Here is a 23344-nt window from a genome sequence, read left to right as displayed (position 1 = left end):
TCACCCAAAAATTTAAGTCACAGCATGAATTTCTATTGTGGATGCTACTCACAATAGGCAAGCCATCTTATCACCAAACAGATTAACTGGAACAGCCATTTCAACAATCCCAAACAAAATACACATTTTGTTTCCTCCTTTTATAATCGACTATAATGTATTTGCTATGATAAATAAAGCATTAGCTACCTGCATGCAGATCATTGCAATCATAAAAAATTTCCCATTTTTTTGCCTTTTCTTATGTTCAGAAATCTAGCTCTTGTACAATATGTATTAATTGCCACAACTTTAACACTTTTATCTGATCACCACAAAAAGTCACTCCAAAAAATGATTTAGGCATTTCAAAGTATAACAGGTCCTGCTTATTACAGAAAGTGAGGAATGAAATAGTCTCTATACTGAAGTAGTAGCTAGTACAGAGTCAAATATAACATTTATTTAAGTTTAATGAAATGACAGTGATATTCAGCCCTAAAAGTGACAACTTCTTTCTGTTCACCAAAGGAACTGGCTGTATAATGAACATAAATTATTCCTGGAGAAATCAATATCAGATTAATCATCACTTGTAGCACAGATCTTTACACGAGTCATACTCATAATGGTGACTGTATGCCAGCTATCAATAAATGTAATCTTTTCAGCTGTGAAATAATGAATAGTAGATGTTATAAATATAACAAAAACTTAAAAGGTAAGCAACAATTGCACTAGTTATTAAACACACTTTACTGATATAAAAAGTGTATATTTATTTGCTTTCAGTAATGAAGAGTGTAAAACATGTATAAAATAAAAGTAAAGAAAGTTAATTATGAGCTGGAAAAAAAAATTAACAGAGGTAACCAGTCGACAGAGGAAAAAAATAATGAAATGGAATGATAATGGTGTATGTATGGTGGCCTTACACAGTGGTACACTCAGGTAGTACGTGGATCGCTTACTCAATGGAATGTGGCATTCGCTGTATAGAGCGTAGCAAGTGCCCAGCGCAAGAACAACCAGTGTGCCCATAACGACTGCAACTGCTGCAACCCATATACGTGTATCAAATGTCTGTGCACCTTCCAAAAGATGGCCTAGTTCTAAAATAAGAAAAAAATTACATTATTAAAAAATTTATTCTGTTAATGTTTTGTTTTTAATGTAATATGGCAGGACCATAAACATTAAAACAATACTTAGCAAGCATTTTTTCTTTTACGTTAACATCAGTGAAGGTATATACTGACAAAATAAATATAATTAATTAATTATTAATATAGTAGGGGACATGAAATCTGAAGCTTGTTGTCAAGGAGCTAATATGCCGTACATCAATGACTCGACAAACATTTCTTCTATCAGTGTTTATAATGACACACATTTAAGTTTATATGTAATATCATCAAGGCATCAAATTATTGTTCCTAACTCTTCTATATAATCATAAACAAATATGAACTAAATAAATTATATATAAAAAATATAAGTTTAAATAAACATCTTAGATTAACTTTTTTTCCTTCAGAGTAGGCACAAAAATTTTATTTGTAAATGTTGTTATAACATATGAGATAGTGAATGTAATTCTTTATTACTAATTTTTATACTACTTTTTTGAAATAAATTTTAAATGGTATCAACTGATAAAACTATTAACCACTAATAAATGAATACATGTGGTTAAACAACACCCAATGTTTAATTTCAGTGACTACAGGAAATGGTTAACTAAATACAGTCAAAGCTGTTGGAATTTTACCTTATTCACACCCTTTAATTTCCAATATAATTACCCAAGATGTTCCAGATGTTTCGGAACCATTAGGTAGTAAGACCAGGATCTCACAATAAGTTTATATAAAATAAAGTAATTTTTTGGGAATTCTCATTTGTTTCATGTAAATAAATAAACCTCTGCAAAATTCAATAAATAAGCTTCCCAGTAAGTAAATTTATTACTGCCACTTCTATAGTTAAATGTTTTAACTGCTTTTGCAAACCGCATTAAATACATTCACTTGTTTAAATGTGTTTTGTGAAAATCTGAATAAATAAACTCAAATTTTAGTTCCATACAATAATACATTCATGTATAAAATAAAACTAAAAAATTATTATTAACATACTAAAGTAAAAAAAAGTAATATCAATAAAATAAATAACAATAAATTTATCAGTGATTAGGTACAATTAGTAACTAAATATGAAAAGCAAACGCTTGATGAATTAAAAACCCTGGATTACAGAATATCAGAAAATGTAGAAATTTTAAGCGCTTAATTTTAGCATTAACTGAAATCAATCAGTACATGGCCAAAATATAATAAGTGATCAATGGAATTTCTTTTCTAATCAAAAAGAAAATATTTTTGATCATCTACACAAAATGTGTTTTCAGCATTCCAGATTATTATCATTCATAAAAAAAATTCAATTTTATTCCTGTTTTACTTACTAGGATCCTATCCTAATTTAAATTCATTTCAAAAAGTCATTTTTTTATGAGTAAAATAGTTATAACTAATGTTAACAACATTTCCCCCCCCCCCCCCTGGACGTACAATGAGGTGTTGTAGGGATCTAGGATAGCATAGTAAGTAGAAAGGTGTTTTGAATCACAGATTCAAGAGCATCTTCATGATCAATAGACAAGCTACCTTGGTGAAAACTGCATTGTTCAGGAACAATAATGAAATTTCTCTCAAGGTACCACACTAGACAATGTTTTACCATTCGTTCCATCAACTTGCACACAGTACTGGTTAAGGAGATAAGACGATAACTTGAATCAAGTTATCATCATGTATGACCAGGTTTCAGTACAGGAGAATCACCAATACTTCTGACCAAGAATCTGGAAAAACCTTATCAAATATTTTATTGTAGATACACAAATGTTGTAATCCAGTATCCAGGAGATGTGATAATATACTAAATCTGAATTTACCATTTCTAGGGGAAGTGTCACACGAATTATTCAAGGCATACTTTAGCTCATCATTAAGAAAAAGGACATGTTTAATTCACTTCACGGGTCTCCAGTCACAAATGGGATATTTTTCTACCTGCAACTTATACCTCATAAACTTAAGAGCAGTAAGATGATGTGGGTGAAACTGACCTACACAAATTTCCAAACATGTCAGTTACATCAACTGGCATAGTGAAAAGGATGCTGTTGTTTTCCACTCCAATCAACTAAGGAGATTGTTGTGATCCACATACGGCTCAAACTTTTCTCCATACAACAGACGATGGTGTTGACTGTGAAATGGATTCGACATAATTTGGCTATGATTTCCATTTAGCACACTGAAACACTCGACGACAAACAGCCCTCGCATTGAACAATTCAGAGCAATTCAGTTGTAGGCCTTCGATTGAAATTATGCAAAGCCCTGCGATGATCTCTTAGTGCATGCCTGCAGTCTTCATCCCACCAAGGAACAGCAGACAACCTTGGCTTTCCAGATGTTAGAAGGATAAATTCATTTGTGCTATTGAAATTATCTGTAAGCTTGGCAAGCTGTTGGACTGCACTACCAGTTTTGTCAAAAACTGTACTGTCAAAAACTTGTATTCGATCCAGACAGCTTTCTGAACCACCCATCTGTGTGGCTGACTCTGAGGCAAATCACTATTATCGAATGAGGTAACAACCAATCTATGATGACTTCCAAAGAAGTTTTTGGAAATGCACCAGTAAGATGTGGAAGTAAGGTTGCTGAACACAAGAATAGATTAATGCATGAAAATGTACCTGATGAAGATGACATAAATACATACGAACCATTGTTCAACAAGCAGATATCTAAGTTCTACCTCAGTCAATCAACTACAGTCCCTCGGGAAGAACATGATGATGCCCCAAGAACATGATGAGTGTTGGGTAAAGGAATCTGGGAAAACAGAGTGGACAAATCATCCTCACTGAAATCAGAATTTGGAGGAAGATATAAGTTGCAGATATTAATTTTGAATGGTGTCAATATCACCTTTCACAAACATATCTGTGAAAGGACACATCATTCTGGAGACAAATGTGAGTCTCCTGCAGACACAATAATAAAGGATTTTCTTCCTCTACTAGGACTTCAATATCCTCATGGTGATTTCATGGTAATTCACAACCACAGCTAGAAGACTAGGCACAGGCGGCTTTGTCAACCGCAAAGGGCTGGACAGACATGCAAAATTTAAAGATTTCTGTGCCTAAGATTAAGTTTGTGCTTCTCAAGGGTGCAGACAAATTATCGTACAGTCATAACCCCCATATTAAGTATAAAGGCTGTGTAATCAGCCATGTTAGAATTCATAAGTACCTAGGTGTTTTGTTTAATGAGAAGTTGCTGTTTAGCAACCACAAGCGAGTGGTGTAGGGCACCACACTTATTCTGCTCATGCAGTTAGGTAAGCTCTAGGAGCTAATTAAGATACTGGATGCTAAACTGTTTTGAGGCACAGACATTCGATCTTATGCTTTAGGGCAATCAAATGGGTGGTGGGAGAAATGTCAGACAAACCAATCCTCACAGCTAGAACGGAATTACAAACATTCCAATGAATAACATTAGTACCCATAATACTCTTTTCCAGTTACATACAGAACTGCCTGCAGATTATTTCTCAAATACCATCCATTTTTCTTTTTTCTATTAATAATTTTTAGAAAGTCCGTTGCTTCTTCAGGCACTTCATCGACCTCCATTTTCTCGAAGAGACCTCGAGGTGGTGGTAGGGACTTGGAAGCTTGGGAGGACAGGGATACCATACCAAGTGGCAATTTTTTTTGTAGATCCTTTCATTGGGATCTTAGTAGTTTGCTGTGTCGTGGTGCAGTTTTATTTGGTGGTGAACCAACTGAAGTGGTTTTCAGTACAGCATTGTCAGTCTTTCTACCAAAACTATCATTCTTCTAGCCAGTACTCAACACTGCAATAGTTAGAGGTGAGAGATTTTACTCGGTCTGATAAAGCCTGGACCAATTTGGTTAGTTCTTTGCATGATGTGCACTCTCTATTATTTTGCACATTGTTACGGAGAGCCTGGATTACACCAACACACCGGGCATTACTGGATTTCTCATGATGAGGGATTTTTTATATCCTGACGAGCCATAGGAAAGGATACTTTTTGCTCAATACAAATTCTTGATATAGCCCGTTTCTTAAAAACAGGCCATTGCGATCTCACTGAATGCAAACACTTACAGTTAATACACTTTTCAGCTTCTGTGCATGCGCTATACAGCTACAACACACCCAAACTTGTACCTTGGTGCAACCAATTTTGTTGTAACCAAAACCCTGACACTGAAAGCAGCATCTCAGGTTAGTTATGTACAGTCGCACATGGACAGAAAGAGCCAATTCTTATTCTCTTAGGAACAGCTGGAGCAGAATAGGTTAGAATAGGTGAGGATGTTGACACATCAACACCATTCTCCTTCCTCATAATCCTCTACACAGAAATGACAGCTCTTCTGAGATCACAGATACTTGAATATCAGCCAAGTCACAGCAAAAGATCATTCCCTTGCTGGAATTTAGTTATGTGGCTCCACTAATACTTCATCCTTCCCTATGGACCTAAATCTATGGATCCTTCCAATTCTGTTCGTCATTATTTACCTCGATTAGGGCACCATTCCTAAGTTTTTAATAGACTTCAAGAGAGCCACAAACTGCTACAACACACTTGTTTATTAGGATTGGAGAATCCTTCGTCAAGGATCAGTTTTCTTGGTTACACTTCATTACAAGAAAACGAATATTAAATAACTTGGCACTCTTTGTTTCTAGTTTCCTTATTGCTCTATACATCTTTGGCTGACAACATCGGTTGAAGTCTTTTCCAACTTCTTGGTTTTTGTTGTTTTTTTCAAATAGACCAACAACCACCAATGTATTATTAATTGGGACTGATGTACAGTTCCCACAAGTACCAGAAATATGATGGACCTCTCTAGCAAAGTGCATGTGTACTGGAGCTAGGGCTTCATATAATCTGATGCACTGAACACATTGTTATAGAGCTATCCACCCAACAACACAAGATTCCATTTTGTGTTACGGTTGTGTTTCGTAAGGTGTCACAACATCACTGAGTGTAAGTGTAATAAGAAACAGTTTCGGATATTGTTGTGTAGATGTGTAAGGGTATATGTTGTAATTTGTGTATTATTCTTGGTGAAGTATATTTGAACAGCGTAGAGTTCAGCAGCTCAGGTTGTAGCAGCAAGAATAACTGCATAGGCTAGAACCGTGGGGTCAAAGAGTCTTTAAGAGACTCAAAGTCTTTAAGAGTAAGACTCCCTGTTGGGGAACAACATACTCTTAAATATGATTACACAAATAATAATTTTATAGAACATCAATCTGTTACCTATTTCTTGTACATCATGTTGCGTACAGGCTTCTAATATAACTGCTTCTCCTTCACCCAGCTTATTGTTAGCCCATACTTGAAACTGATATGTCGAGTTCGGCTCTAAACGATAAACATCAATCTGAGTCTAAACATAATAAAAAAAAAAATTTATTTATTTCATTATTTAATAAAAAAAATTAATACTTTTTTCAACGAAAAGAATAATTATGGATACAGATGACATTACCTGAATAACAGGTAGACATATTATGAAATGCAATAACATGTATAATGTAACATCAATACACAAATGGTATTCAGTAAACTAATATAATATTTTGGGGGGGAGAATAAATGATGTGGAAACAGAAAATAAATCAAGAGATTGCCCTTCCACCAGAACGTAACAATACATGTTGACAATTAAAGGTCAGCAGAGAACAAAAATTTAAGGACAGTGTAGCAGGACTCTGCCTCTTTCTGACAAAGACACATTTACACCAGAAAATATTTAAATGATCAAGGAGTAAGGTAGAAAAAAGCCTGATTAGAACATTTTGTATGAATACTTGAAGAAAGTATTAGAAGGTCTGTCTACTTGACAAGCACTTCAGTAATTCGAGTATTTTTTAAAGCTAACTGACAAGAAACAAAGAACTTGGACTGATAGATAGATAAAGACATGCCTACTAAGCCACATAAATACCAAAAATACAATAAGTGTGCTGACTAGCTGATTCCCTACATCTCAAGCTAACACTCAGCAGAAGATAAGTGAAAAACTAGAGGTAAGAGATTCCAATATCATACTGGAACCAAGCAAGGAACAATTTACTTAAAGAGGAACTGAAAAGCAAATAAACCCACCTGAAGTGGGTGCTTCAGGTCCTTTTCAGAGAGTGGACATCCATTCTACCCTAATAGTTCAAATCAAGTTAAAACTTGGATGACAGCAGCACTTTTGTGAGCAATAGTTTTGCATTTACTGGCAAAATGTAATCTGCAACAAACTGCTTTTCTTTCAGATATTGATAAACAAGCTAAAGCTTTCTTTAAGAATAATCTTCATCTATCTATAGAATCGTACACCATAAACAATTATTAGATAGATATATCTGTGTCGTATACCAGAAGACACAGAATATTTTAATGTAACTGGCATGCTGTGTTAGAATTACAGGAATCTACAGAAGGAAGGCATAAAGTTGTTTAATATACAAAATATTTTATTTAAAACAAAATTTCATTTAATGTTATAATAACTGCTTAGAAAATTTTAAGCTTAAAAAACAACTTTTTAAAGACATATTGAAATCCCAGAAATCTAGAAATTCCTCTAATCTAAACCAGCATAAAATATGTTATGGCATCTATCCTACGTAAGAATATGGCTTATCATACAAAATATTAATTCCATTCCTTACTGGAACAATAAAACAAATTAAAAATTGAACATGACACTAAATTATAACAAAATATAAATTATCAACACAAAAATTTAGCAATAAATAAGTTACCCAAGAGTGAAACCAAATCATTATTATATAAACTGAAAGTACATAAATGATTATAAAATAAAAGTTTATCTGATACAATGAGCAGCTAGCAAACCAAAGACAGCATACTTAAAATATAAATAACTGTTAAACAATATTAACTATGGTTTGATAATTGTAAAAAGTAAAACCTTAACTTTAATTGAAAATATATCTCTTCTAATACCAGGTTATCCTTAACAAACAAAAATTATTCTAGCCTTCTACATATAACATACAAGAATAATAATAACAATAAAAATGACTATGGTATGAGGAACAAGTTCCTCAAACATCCAAATTAGCAAGTTACTCTCTGGACTGATCAACCCGTCTTCACTTACCTCACTTTCATTATCACAGATTCCTTCTTCCCCAAACAAAAACTCCAGGAAATGAATTGGCTGCTTTTGCGGCTGAACACATTCCTACAATTCATCAGTCTTCAAAAACTGAATGGAAAGCATTTATAAGTAAGAAGATGGACAGAATAATTTAATGAGATTCTTAATGAACTTTATGGTTCTTCTTGAACACCATCAACCGATCACATGGAAAGGAATGATACAGACTATAAGTAATTCAAATTAAAAGTTTATATAACAACACCTTATGCTCACTGGAGTCCCATATTTATAGATTGTTGAAGCTAACTGAAAATATCTCATTACATCACCTCTACAAACATATACAAAAGAGAAGGAAAGATTTAGCACATTATTTCTATTGGAAGTTGAAAGCACAGCTTACTTTTTCAAAAACCATTCAATGAATGGCATTTTCAAATGCCATTCAGTACTTTTTTCAAAAGTACTAAATGGCATGAAAATTTACCAGTAAGATGCCAAAATACTGTAACATCAGCAGATAACACTATCTTCTCTAAGTAGAGAGGAGCATACCGACAGAATTACTGGAATCTGAAGAAATCATAAATACTGCTTGTTACATTAAAATGCAAAGAAAACTTTACTGTGCTAACAGAAAAGAAAATACTTAAAATTAAGAAAACTAAATGAGAATTTGTAACAATCATCATTTAGTAAGAATGGTGTTCTAATTTATAAGTTTTTAAGTAACTTGCAAAATAAAATGTGTACAACAAATAAATGCACCATGTGTTCAGTTCATTCTTTAATTTTAAAAGACTAATAAATCATCCTTACAGCATATCCTTTTTTTGTTTGGGCCTTGTGTTCTCCCAGTACTTTTTCATATGTTCCGATCTGGTGCCCTTTCTGGTATTGAAAAGTGTTTTGAGTTTCTTTCTTGTGAGTGTGAAGCGAATGTTTTTGTCCTTGAATCTTAATTTATCCTTTCTTTCTGTTTAATTTTTTGTTTTTATTTATCTCGTCCATGGTGTCTTTTGGTGTAAGGTCAATTTCCTTCAGGTCTTCTCTTAATTTTCTGATCCATCTGCATCCTGTCTTAGTGTTTTTCGAGTCAAGATTGTACTGTACCAGCTGTTTCAGAAGTCTAGAATCTTACATTCTCATGATGTAGCCAAAGAATCCTAGTCTCTGCTTACGTATGGTATCAGTAATGGGTTCTAACTCTTTATACATGACTGTTGAGCATGATCCATCACTGCCCATATTTCTGGTACTTTTTGATAAAGATTCTTCTAATTCTTCTTTCAATTTTCTGAAGTCTGTTGGTCTTTGTTCGTTCAGGTGGAAGAGTGTTTCTGCTGCATATGTGACTTCCAGCTTTATAACTGTGTTGTAGTGTCTTATTTTTGTGTTTATGAATAGATATTTTTTACTGTAGGTGTACCAGGGCTAATTTTTGTGTTTTAGTTTGTTCTTATATGGATTGAGATTTTTTTTCATTTAGACTGTTTGTTATTATTTTTCTAAGGTATTTAAATTGGGTTACTACTTTGATTTTATTACCATTTACGCTTACTTCTTTTAATTGTGTATGTTTTTGGGGCAAATTTTCTGCATTTTCAAATGATATTTTGAGGCCAATTTTATTTGCAATCTTTTGAAGTTCTAATATCTGTGTTTTAGCTTCATCAATGTCATTTGCTAACAGTGTCAAGTCATTGGTGAAACCAAGGCAGTTTGTTTTGATTTTTCGCCTTATTTTTATTTTTGGGAGGCATTTTGTAAGCCATTCCCTCATTACCATTTCCAGGGTGCAGTTGAATAATAATAATGAGAGCCAATTGCCTTGATCTCAAATTGATATCCTGAAACCTAGAGTCCTGTTTTGATCTCAAATGGTTCCAAGATTTTACCTCTGAATTTCACTTTTGACTTCATGTTTGTAAGTCAGTTTTATCAATCATGTTTATTAATTTGGGATGTAGTCTGAGGTATCTTAGAATTTTTAGTAGGGATTCTCTGTGAATTGCAACTGGATGCTTTCTTGAAGTCCACAAACGTTATCTCCATGTCTCTGTTTCTTTTTCTGTTGTAATCTATTATTAGCTTGAGACATGATCTGGTCTGGACAAAACCTCCAGGATTTGAAACCTCTCTGGTATTCTCCTAGTTCTTTCTTGAGTTGTAAACCAATCCTGTTGAGCATATTCTTGAATTTTGTATGTTGTGTCTAGGAGTGAGATTTTTCTGTAGTTTTAGGGTCTGCTTTGTCCGCTTTTTGTGTAGCGGAAGGATGTTGTCCAGTGTTCTGGTAGTTCTTTGATCCAGATGTTGACAAGCTGTTGAAGGGTGATTTTTGCTATCTTCCAGCATGTTTCTAGATCTCTAAAAAAGACTGACCCCTATGTAATTCTTCATCTCACCAAGTGCTTGGTACACTTCTTTCATTGTGGGAGAGTTGATGTTTTCCAGTGGTGTTGTTATTGAGGTGCTAGTACAAAGTTTAAGAGTTTTGTCAGTTCTTTGCAATTTAGTAGTTTGTTGAAATATTTAGCTAGGATTTCCATGTCTTTATTGTTATGGGTCCAATTATGATTTTCAGGGTTTGTATTTTTGGAGTTGTGTTTTGAAGGTGTCTTGACTGCGTTTTGTTGAATTCTTCTTCTATTGATTTCAGTGTGTCTTTTTGGTTTTGTCTTTTTACTTTCCTTAGGGTTCAAATGGTTTCTTTTCTCTGATTTACTATATTTTGGTAGGATGTTTCTGATTTTTGGGATTGGTATAATAGCCATACTTGATGTCTCTCCTCCACTGTTTGTCACATTTGCTGTTCCATCATTGATGCTTTTTATTTTACAAAGTTTAATTGGGACCAACTCTGCAATTTGTTTAAACTTGTTAACTAGGTATTAGAATTTATCCGTGACTGTTATTTTTTCGGTTGCTTTTTGGTAATTTTCATTCTTGATTTGTTGGGTAAGGTCTGTTTTTCTTTTACTTTTAGGGGCTTGGTTTTGTTGCTTCCTTAGGAGAGTGACTTAATTTTAATTTTGACTACGTAGTGATTTCGGCCAGTGTCTAGTCCTCGTATGACTTTTACATTGCAGATCTCTTTGAGGTGGTGTTTGTCCACGAAGACACGATCTAGTTGCACTTATCCTTTAATGTAGTCAGTACTATATTTTTCTTATTCAGTGTACCTTTACTTTTACTATTGCTTATTAAATCTGTTATGAACAGCTTCTTTTAAAACAAACTACTCCTTACATCATTCCCCTATTTTATATTAAAAGTAATTCTCAGTTTATTACTACAAAATTTTGTAAGTTTCACTTATTGACAGTACAATCTACTGAAAAATACTTATTTTTTTGAGACATTGCAGTTTTCTAGAGTAAAGTTAAATATGACATAAATAGATAAATATATTTTAACTTTAAATCCATTTTTTTTTAAAGTATGATCTCTTTACAATTTTGTTATGTTGTAGGCTGAAGTCAATTAAATGTTCTTCTCAATGATTGCTTCACAAAGTTTTGGAAAATTTGCTATTCCAGTAAGTTATTGCTTTTATTCAATCTTAAAATCATTGGATAGCTGCTACAGGAAGCTCTTCCAAGGGAAAAATGCTGTTCATATGCAGGCTCTTCTGCATATGAATTCCCTGAATTGATAAATTCAGGGAATTTATCAAAGCCCAGAAGACAATTTTCTATACCATATCGTATGTGAACTAACATTTTCCACTATATTACTTACTGTGTAAATCTTACTGTATAGAATGCACTGCTTTGCATCAGTTTTTGTATACTTCATGGCGCAGTTTTTGGATTTAGTCATGTTAATAAGCTGTTGTCACATTTGTTCTACAAGAACAACATGTTCTACTTATCAGCACTCTACAGTTATCATAATTGATTATTATATGTTCAACTTTTAATTATGCTTATCAAAATTTTATTGGTTACAAAGGATTCACTCATTTGGCTATAATTCCAACTCTCTTCAAAGTCTAACCTGCATTTTATCAACAGTAGTAATTGGGCACAGGTATGTAAAATCTTCTATGACAAATCTTTTTTTTCAATTCCACACAATTCTGCTACTTGGAGGTCAAGATGTAAGAAATCCATCGGGCCAAAATGTTTTTTGTTCCTAGTCATCTTTTAAAATATGATATATTGTAACTGAAATCCCAGCAGCTTGTAAAATTGTCTCACCATGTTGCTCAATGATATTCATGAAAGTGTGATTCAATTTTCACACTTAATTCATTTATTAATAATTAATGTTTACAGTCTTGCTGGTTTAATTTTTACAACTTCTTCACGAAAACAAGTAGTCCAAAATAAATTTAACCACAGCTAGCTTATTACAATTAAAAAGTTCATCCCATGAGTTTCTTTACAATTGGCTCTGAAATTCTAGTGTAAAGACTGACAAAAAAATATATATATAACAAACTGAGCTTATTTGTTGTATCCATTCAATATGAGATGTAAAGATATAAAAAAATATATTATAAGGAATGTAAAATCAATATTTCAATTTTATAATCATATTAATTTTAGTTAATTAATAATTTTTAACTGATAAATGTTATTAAAACAATAAAACAAAAAAAAAGGCAAGGAAATTACTTACAGCAGATGGATCAATCCGAGGAGGTAAAACAGGATGCCAAGGATCAGGTGGCTGACCGGGTGGAGAATGGGCTAGGCGATATTTGGCAGTGAAATGCGTAATCGGATAACCACCATTATCTTCAACATCCCAACGTAATAAAGCTAAGATCGTAGAAGGATGAACAGTAACATTAACAAGTGGAGGAGGGTGACCTGTACAAAGAAATTTATTTGTGTAAACATAATTTAATAAGCAAATTTAAGATAAAGCAAATAAATATATGGCATAAATAAAAATAGGTTTTGGTTCACACAGTCTTGTATGTATTGTTACATTAGTTATTACAACCTACCTTTATAAACATTAATGGTTTGTGTGTATGTGTGTGTGTACTGGTATCTTGAGGAGAATGGCATCTCACTAACAGAGTAATATGGGTGTACAAAAAAGAACATCGGAATTTAATTTAGAATAACTCTTGAAAGAGATGTACAGTGTTCATTTAAGGCTAGAATCAAAGAGTCAAAAGGGCAGTTTCAGTTACACACATGGCCATAGACTGATTCCTTATCTTTCCACTTGACAGCAGCACCACTAGCAAAGATGGAGACTCCTAAACGGAAAGTCTTCTGTGTTTTACAATTAGCTAAATGTGAATCTATAGTTACTGTTCAATGTGCATTCCATAGAAAATTTAATTGCCAAGTTTCAAGTGATAATAACATTCATTCATGGCATATAAGTTTGAAATAACCAGATGTCTGTATAAAGGGAAGAAAACAAAATGACTGAGGATGTCAGAAGAAATTGTTGAACTTGTCAGGGAGTCTTTCCAAAGTAATCCTATAAATCTTTAAGAAAGTCTGGCCAAGAACACGCAATGCCAGTATGCAATCTTTTAATGAAATGCTTACATATATGTGCATACCATTTACAGCTGTTACCAGCTTTTAAACCTATCCGACTATGATGTGCATCCCGACTTCGCAATGGAAATGCTGTTGCATGAAGATGAACTTTCTTGATTGTAATCTGTTTAGTGATGAGTCAGTATTTCTTCTTAGTAGAAAAGTTACCATACATAATGTCCATATATGGGATCAAAAATTCTAATAAAATGCAAAAGGAACTTCCCAAAATTAAATGTTTTCTGTGAGATATCCTAATGGCAACTTAACAAGCTGTTTTCTTTCCCCCCCCCCCACTTAAACAAGCATAATAAGATTTACTTATCTGGATAAGCTGCATACATGACTCTTTCCTCGACTACACGATAGATCAGAGAATTTTATTTGGGAACAAGATGGCATGCCTCCTCACTAGCATAAACTATATATGGTGTTGGCTGAATGACATTTTCCCCAACCACTGGATTGGTCAGCATGGAACCACAGAGCTTGTTTGGGTCAACCTTAAAAAGTTGACCTTTTTTTAAGGTCAACTGATCTGATCCAATGTGATTTTTTCCTTTGGGTTTTATAAAGGATCTTGTGTATCTCCCTCCACTTCCTACTAATATACGCAATTTGAGGCAAAGGACTAAAGCAGCTGTTGCTTCCACCACTCCAGACAAGCTGATTAAAGTCTCTCTTATCAGTTGGATGCATGCTTGTAATGAAAGGTACTCACATTGAATAATTGCAGGGAAAAACTGTAAACGAATTAGTGTTTTATTTATGAATCATTATTTTAAATCAAAGTTAAGATATATTACAGCTTTAAAAACATAATATTATTTTTTGTGGACCCTGTACAATGATGATTTCTATATGCTGTACATAATAAAAATAAATAGAAAATAATGGATTGGAGATAATTTAATAATTAGCACATTACTATTCATAGTAGATAGCAAAAAATTTTAAACAGAAACAAAATTGATTCCATTAATCGTACACTGTAACCATCATAAAATAAATATTTTATTTATATTCATATCAGCACATAATTATATGCTACTGGCTTAATCAGGAGTAATTAGATATATGTACTACGGAAAACATTTCCCTAGCAAATCAATATCAAAAAATAGGGATATGCTTTGATCCAAGTGCCGTCATCCAATAAAATAAGTATGACAGAAACTTACATTTCACAAATGTGAGAAAATAATAAATTATAAAAAATTAAAGAATAAAATAATTAATTACAAAAAAGTATTTAAATAAAATGTTAAAGAATGATACAGAACATTCAGATTTATTTAATAGGTATATTATTTTAAAATTCTTAACAAGAAAAATGTGTTTATGTAAATTGAAATATTTAATTAAACAAATTGGTCAGAAAATCTTTAATATAGTTATGTCATTTATTAAAAATGGTAAGGGAACCATAAAAAGGATCTTTTTTGTTGACCTAATGCATTATCCTAAATAACACAAAAATAAGAATAGAATACTTTACAAAATTTTACATAGTGTACACATCTTTAAAATTGTTAATTAGTTTTAAAAAATGTACATTTTAATTTTAATCACGTAAAAGGTTTTTCACCAAAATGCAGTCTTGGCTAGTAGACAATAAAAAGTCATGCCAAAGGAGTGTTGTGTTGCATTATTTTCACACGTCCTGAGTGCATAAATGTCAAACTAGATTTTCAACACAGAGTAGACTACAGACAAATACTTCAAATAAAGAAACAACCGACATGACTAAGAATTCATGCCTATAACACAATCGTTCAGTAGGTTCTGTTAAAACAGGAAATGGTTATTCAAGTATAAGGAAATGACAAAAAATTAAGTAATTGAAATAAAAGTCCTTTTAAGAGAAAGCACGTAAGAAGAATACAAATTTAATCTCTTATGGGCAGCAAAATTTCCTTTTTTGCAGATAGTGCTGATTATAAGAAGTTAAGTAGGTCACCTTCCTACAAAAGAATGATAATGAAAAAGCTAATGATTTACCAGATTTTGAGAAATTAAATAAAATAAAAAATTAAGTCTATTTCCTAAATGTCATTAGTATTAACCATACAGCTAGCTATCTCTTGGAAATCATGATTCAGACACAATCTTAATGCATTACAACTCAAAAAATGATGCTAATAAATGTACTACTGCACAGGACATATTATAACTGTACTATTAAGTTTTAATACTTGTTTTTTATATATGTTATCAATTAACAAAGAACTACACCCATTTTTAGATGCAATTTGCTTTATAGTATTTATTTCTATGTTTAATTTTTCTTTGTTATTTTGTGTATAATGGATAGCTCTATTAGTCATATTTGTGTATGTTAATTTTATTAGACCAAATATGATCTGATTTTTTATGAATTGTTTTACTGGCTATATGTTTTCTTTATACCAAAGTTATAATATGATTATTTTTGTTAATTTCAATACTAACATCTAGAAAATTATTTATTCTATTTACATCTATTTCAAAAGTAAATTTTAAATCGTTATGATATAGTACAATAACTTTAAAACAAATACATAATACACAAAATGTTGATAACGTTTACTTAAAATATTCATATACCAATAATATTGTTGAAAATATTACCAACGTTTATGACAAGGATAAATTTAAACCTGCATACAAAACTTAACAACCACAAAATAAATTATTTAAAAACAATAATAACACTGGTTTACACAATTTATGTGGTGTTTATAAGCTAAAATGTAATGATTGTGAGGATATTTATATAGGTAAAACCAATAGATCGTTTAAAGCAAGATTTTATGAACATTTTAGGCATTATAAAAACAAAAAATTGGGCTTTTCTAATGTTGTGGATCATTTTATAAGCAATAAACATTCTATCTCTGATGTTAATACCAATTTAGAAATATTGGAAATTAAAAAAGGTAATATAGATACAAATTTAGATATTTTAGAAAAATATTATATATATATATATATACATAAATGCAGGCAAAGATTCAACTTTATCAACCTACAGACAGATTTTGAAGGAGATATGCCTATGAAAGCTGCAATAGACAGTAGCACTTTCATAGATATTATACAGATTATTAATTTACTTAATAGTATCAGCATTGTGTTTGGCTATCCACATGCATGTTATCCAACTGATTCCATACATGCCTTGCATATGTGTTTGTATTTTAATTAGTTTTAATTTTTTAATATGCAATTACTTTAATATGCAAAAAGTTTTTTTAGATACAACTGATGATGCGGGATCCTGCAAAAGTACTCTTGTAGAAAAATAAGATAAGATATTTCTTAATTCTGTACTTGGGTGGATCAAGTTGATTTACATTATATATATATATAAAATAAGTTTATTTAGAAACACAAGTCTCCTAATACTTCTGCAAACTATATGGAAAAACAGAATAATCTAAAAGTTTTTAATTAATTTTTATTTTTCATCATATGTATCCAAAAAGCCATTCTAAAAGGATGTTAAAACATGTATATTTGTAAATTTGAAGTAAAGAATTGAGATGTATGATGTGATTACATAAATCTACCAATAGGCAGCTCTAATAAAGTACAAGTGTTGGAAACTTTTACTCTGACAACAGTGATGTTAGTCACAATTAGGATGTTAACAATAACCCACCAGGTTGGTCTAGTGGTGAACACATTCGCAAATCAGCTGAATTGGCAGTCGAGAGTTCCAGCATTCAAGTCCAAGTAAAGTCAGTTATTTTACACGGATTTGAATACTAGATCGTCGATACCAGTATTCTTTGGTGGTTGGGTTTCAATTACCCAAACATCTCAGGAATGGTCAAACTGAGACTGTACAAGACACTTCATTTACACTCATATATATCATCCTCATTCGTCCTCTGAAGTATTATCTGAAAGGTAATTACTGGAGGCTAAACAGGAAAAAAAAGAAAGGATGTTAACAATAAAATAATATTCTGAGAAAGGCTTTGTGAATGTCTCCACTTGCTGATGTATACAAGGAAGTCACTTACCAGTAAACATACTAGTTAAGAAGAAAAAGGCTTACCGTGAAAAGTCAAAAGTACCCTAAAGGACATACAAAGTTGTTTTAACACAATCAGTCATGTACAGTGTGTTATAAAAATTCACTTTAACATCAATAAATATTCTGAAAATTCTCAGAACCAAACTCTGAAAAACAGATGGAAAAATATTAAATATGTAACAGACAAATACATACAGAGCAAACAGAGCAAATGATAATCAAACTATGTTCTTCACCAACATAACAATGAAAAGAGAATGATGAATGATATATATTTACAGAAAGGGCCAAATTAATCCAGATCATTAATCCAAAAGAACATAACTGATCAAAATTATAACATAAAACTAATCGCATAACTTGTAACGACTGTGTTATTGTTTAATTAAGAAATACATTCTATGTGTATAACAAGCAGCTGATGCTTACTAAAACAAATAAACATCAGTCTTATATAGTTCTATGATTTAACAAAATAGAAACTATCACATCAAAATTAATAAAATTGCAAATAAAGTCTTTTATAAATGCACATAATGTTTTAAGGTATATAAGCATTTATTCATGAAATTATTAAATGAATAAGCAAAATCTAATCAATTTTTCTCATAATTTAATTTATAGCTTCATAAAAAATGTTAAATTATTCATTGCATCTTTGATTTTTTTCTACAATATTTTGCGAACAGCAAATATGGCAATAATGAATGAAAGTTAAAAGCTAATGATGACAATAATTTTAAAGAAAATATATATTACAACGAATATATATAAATATTCTTTAAAATTAAATATATATAATATATTTTAAATTATATATATATATGTTACTTACTTTTAACTTCTAATAAAATTTTTTTATGTTTTTGCATTTGATCATCAGAGGTGCTATCAATAATATCACATTTGTATATACCAGAGTCATGTCTTTTAAGATTTATTAACTGTAAAGTACCATCTTCTCTAGTCGTCATATGTTCATTTCTTGATTCTCTAATCCATTCAACCACGGTTCCCAGGGGTGTTTCTCCGGGGCATTTTAATGTTAAATTAGAGCCTTCATCAACATCTAACTTTTCATGTATTTCATCGCTTTCATTAATTTCATTTGCATAGCAGCCACCTAAACAATTAAGAAATAAGAATTTAATATAATTAAGAGATATCATAGTATCAAATTTCCAGTAATTTATTAATAACTTTATGGTACTCACATGAGGGTCAATTTATTTGAAGCGACCCAAGAGTGGTTGCTTAACAAATTCAAAAAAATTGAAACTTAACCCACTTGTTTCCTACATCCCAAAACCTTAAAACTATTTTTTTTAAATTTTCTATTTAACCAGATTACCTGTGGCGGCCATTTTTGCAACACACCTATTTTTATGATTGTAAGGGTTTACGGAAAATATCGTAACTAAAAAACTATTGGTCCTGGAAGGATGAAACAAGAAGCAATTTAATCATATTTTCTCAAGGTAAAAGATTGGTTCAGTGGTTTATTTACTTATCTCTTTTTTCTATGAGAAAATTACCAATAAAGTTGAACATGAAAAACTGTGAAATTTAACTTTTGGTAATATTTTTCAAGAGGCAGGGATACACAGATAGGCACACACAGTTTGAATTATTTTTTATATTTAGGTATATGTTAGTAGTTTTACCATAAATAATATTAATGGTGATATACTTGCCCCTAAATTTTCATAAATTTTTGAAAACTAATTTATTTTTTAAATTCAAATTTTGGCTTCAAATAATTCTGATGAGGCTGGTGATAAAAATCTCAAACTTGCTCAACTAAAATTTTTATGGCAAATAAAAAATTTTCTTGTGTGTAGTACTAATAAAAAATTTATAACCTCTCAAAAATCATGAAAAACCTACTAAAAGTGATACCATCTTGATTCACTAAATAAGTGCTCCAAGGGGGTTTCTTGTCTTCTTGGCACTTTAATATTTTTATACTAATTACTATAGTTGAAATAAACTTGTTTGAACCATTCAACTGCAGTGTTCATGTTATAACAAGCACTTTAAGTCATTTCCAGTCATCAGGAAAATTCATATTGCAACATGCTCATTTATGCTTCTGCATCATTTAGCTTTGTAGTTACAGACTGGTCAGTTTGACACTAGTCAATAACCTGTTCACATCTTTATTAAGTGTCTCAAATCTCATCCTGTGTTTGGAAGTGTTTATTATTACATAAATAAGTTTTACTTAATAATATTATATTTGCAAATTTTAAAATCAGTTACATTTTTACATTATTTTAAAGTAATTTCACATAAAACAATGGAAGAACAATGTTCCATAGCAATTTATGTGAATGAAGTGTCACAAAACAGTGTATGGTACAGTGCTATAAGAACTCATTAAAATTTGTGAATTTAGTGATGAAAACCAGCAACTTATTTTTTTACATGTTAATTCAGATTTCACTAGTGTTGTAAATATCATGAAAAAGGGTTTTTATCAAAACTCAATCACCTGTATGGACAGTTCTGTTGTGACCCTTTGAGAACTCATAAAAAAAACTTAAGAAAAATAACAACATTAGAACAAGCTCTTAAAGAAAACATTTTTCCAAATTTAAATTTAGTTCCTGGAAAGTCTCTTTGTGTTAACTGTTTGGAAAGTATTTTTTCTCAGCAGAACAATTAACTATATGAATGCGAAGACCAAGAGCAATACATTGCCCCTCATCACAATATTGAACAATTGGATGATGCTTGTAGCATTTTGAGTGTATCAACTCCATCAAAATTGAAAACACTAGGCACACAGCAAAGGCCATCATCATTAAAATAAATAAGGTATCTAAAAAATTAAAAAAGAATCTTGAATTCTGTTTTGACTCAAAAGTCTCTGAAAATGAAAATCCAGCACTATCTTCTTCACATGAATATGATGATCTTGTTTTAAAACTAGAAGAAAAATGTGTTCTTGCTTCTAAAGAAGATAAGGTTAAAATGTGTTTACTTCCCCAATGTTGGACCAAATCTAAAATAATATCAGAATTCAATGTGTCCGAGCGTTTGGTTAGATTTACTAGAGAATTAGTTAATGAGCAAGGCATTCTACCAGAGTTAGGTGAAAGATATAAAACAGGAATTAGTAACGACTTAATTAAAAAAGTTGTTATTTTATGAAGATGAAAATAATAGCTGCCCGTGTTCTGGTAAAAAGGATTGTGCTAGCACACAGCACACATGTTGATGGTGTCAAAGTGCATAAGTACAAGCCTGTAAAAAGATGTACGCTACTCAATGAAATCTGAAATCTTGATTCAAGCATTCTTGAATCAAAATTGTATTAGGTTACTGGTGTTGGTTAAGTTATCATTAAATTAACATCTCTCATTAATAATTAAAAAAAAACTATTTTATAAATATTGAAAATGTCAACTTCAACAACATAGGGGCCAAATATAAAAAAGTATATAAAAAATATAAACTGCAAACAAGACAAGAAACCTCCTTACAGCACTTATTTAGTGAGTCAATGGTATCGCTTTTTTCATGATTTCTGGGAGGTTATAACTTTGTTATTAGTACAATAGACAAGAAACTTTTTTATTTGCCATAAACATCTACAAAAGCATTGCAAGTTGTGCAAATTTGAGATTTTTATCACCAACCCTATCAGAGTTATTTGAAGCCAAAATTTGAATTTAAAAAAAAAAAATTAATTTTCAAAAATTCATAAAACTTTAGTGGTAAGTATATCACCATTATTAATATTTATGGTAAAACTACTAACATATACCTACCTATAATAAAATAATTCAAACTGTGTAGACCATCCCTGCCTCTTGAAAAAAAATGATCAAATGTTAAATTTCAGTTTATCATGTTCAACTTTATTGGTAAAAATTTTCTCATAGAAAGATGAGAGATGGTAAATAAACCACTGGACCAATCTTTTATCTTGAGAAAATATGATTAAATTGCTTTTTGTTTCATCCTTCCAAGACCAATATGTTTTTGATATTTTTCACAAAAATAGGTGTGCATACCATAACAAAAATGGTTGCCACAGGTAAACTGCTTAAATAAAAGATTTAAAAAAATAGATTTAAGGTCCTGAAACATGTCGGAAACAAGAGGAAGTTTCAAAATTTTTTTGGAATTGGTCAAGCAACCAACTTATGTTTTTCTGGGACACTTCAAATGGATTGACTCAAGACTATTTATAAGAGATTTTAAAAGATGGATGTTAATTGTTTTTCTCTTTGTAAGTAAAAATTGTGTAAACTCATATTAGGAAAATTGAAAATGCTTACTCTCATTTTGTTTATATTTACGAATGTGCAATCTTTGCACAAATTAATAATCATTACTGACTAATTTTTGGCAAGTTCGAAGCGTGGTTTTTAATGATGCTGCTGCAAGTTAGAACACTGGCATTTCTTTATCTGTGATATCTATTGTTAGCAATATTGTTGGCATATAAGATAGCACTACCTACTTTGAGGGTCATTACATGTTTAAGTGGGGCAAATGGTAACAAAAAAGGTCTTTTTGCATGGAAATGCACAAGATTTTTTTTTTAATTTATCAGTGTATAACAGTTAAGTGAAATAATATTTTTTTATAAGAATTGTACTTTAAACCTACAACCTTGAAAAAACATATTTTTGTTCATGCTTTCTTAAACCTACTATCTTTTAGTTTCATATATTCTTTAAGACACTTACTATAAACCAGACTTATATAAGAACATAAAAAATGTCATTCTGTTTCTTATTAAGATCTTGAAAACAACTTAAAGGGAAAAGTACAAAAATAATCCTGAAAGCTTATTTGCAAAAAAATATATAAAAAAAATAAAATGTAATATTGTTTTTTTGTAAAATTTCAGTAAATTTTTTTACACTTTTCCAAACAAAATGTGTAGCAAGACTGTTATTTTAAGGCTTTTACAGACTGATTTTTTCTATTAATTTCAAAGAATGATTAATTCATACAAAAATGAATTAAAATAACTTGCTACGCTAAAAAGCTGCACGGAAAAATCGGTGAGTAAAACAAAAATATATAATGACAATAAATGTCATTATCAAAAGGGTTTAATTTAAAGACTACAACAGAACCTTCCTAAACAACAAGCAGTCAGCATGAATAATCTAACAAAGGCACTGCAGAATAATAACTGTACTACTGGTTGTGCACAAACAGGAAACATACGTGATCAAAAATAATAAAATGCCATCAACGAATTTATGGAATACTTCAGGTTAAGCATAAGTAAAACTAGTATGTAATCTATAACGAGGTAGCAAATACTTCCATACAAAAAATTTGTAATGTTACATTAACATTTTACTTGCCTTCAATAAGAAATGAAACTACAAGGAAGTTAAGTATCACTTTAGTAGCCATATTTCCATTACAAATGAAAATTACTGTACAGCGAATAAAAATTGCTGAACATGTTTATAAATTAGTTCAATTTCATTAAAAATATATTTATTTAGCCATTATGTATAAACACACCCATAAACAAATTAAACACTTTGACATAAACCACCATTTTGAATCCAGTATGTATAT

The 23344-nt window shown here is 31.1% G+C and overlaps 1 protein-coding gene across 3 annotated transcripts in view; it reads right to left on the bottom strand.

Moving 5' to 3' along the window:
- The window catches only part of LOC142324050 (protein sidekick-1), a 38475-nt gene extending 15178 nt beyond the window's left edge, over nucleotides 1–23297 (bottom strand). For 2 of the 3 annotated variants that reach the window (XM_075364649.1, XM_075364647.1), the window contains exons 1-5: nucleotides 23122–23297; nucleotides 18621–18908; nucleotides 12872–13065; nucleotides 6376–6505; nucleotides 951–1091 (exon numbers count right to left, since the gene is read on the bottom strand). In XM_075364649.1, coding sequence (XP_075220764.1) covers nucleotides 951–1091; nucleotides 6376–6505; nucleotides 12872–13065; nucleotides 18621–18908; nucleotides 23122–23173 — 805 coding nt within the window. In that variant the 5' untranslated portion in view covers nucleotides 23174–23297. Of the gene's footprint in view, nucleotides 1–914; nucleotides 1092–6375; nucleotides 6506–12871; nucleotides 13066–18620; nucleotides 18909–23121 lie in introns of all 3 variants that reach the window. The other variant, XM_075364648.1, reaches the window with a different exon arrangement.
- Between the last annotated feature and the right edge of the window lie 47 nt (nucleotides 23298–23344).

The sequence above is a fragment of the Lycorma delicatula genome, chromosome 4 (genome assembly GCF_047948215.1).
Source record: "Lycorma delicatula isolate Av1 chromosome 4, ASM4794821v1, whole genome shotgun sequence".
Classification (NCBI taxonomy): Eukaryota; Metazoa; Arthropoda; class Insecta; order Hemiptera; family Fulgoridae; genus Lycorma; species Lycorma delicatula.
Note: the sequence above shows the minus strand (reverse complement) of the source record. Positions and strands in the feature narration are given on the sequence as shown.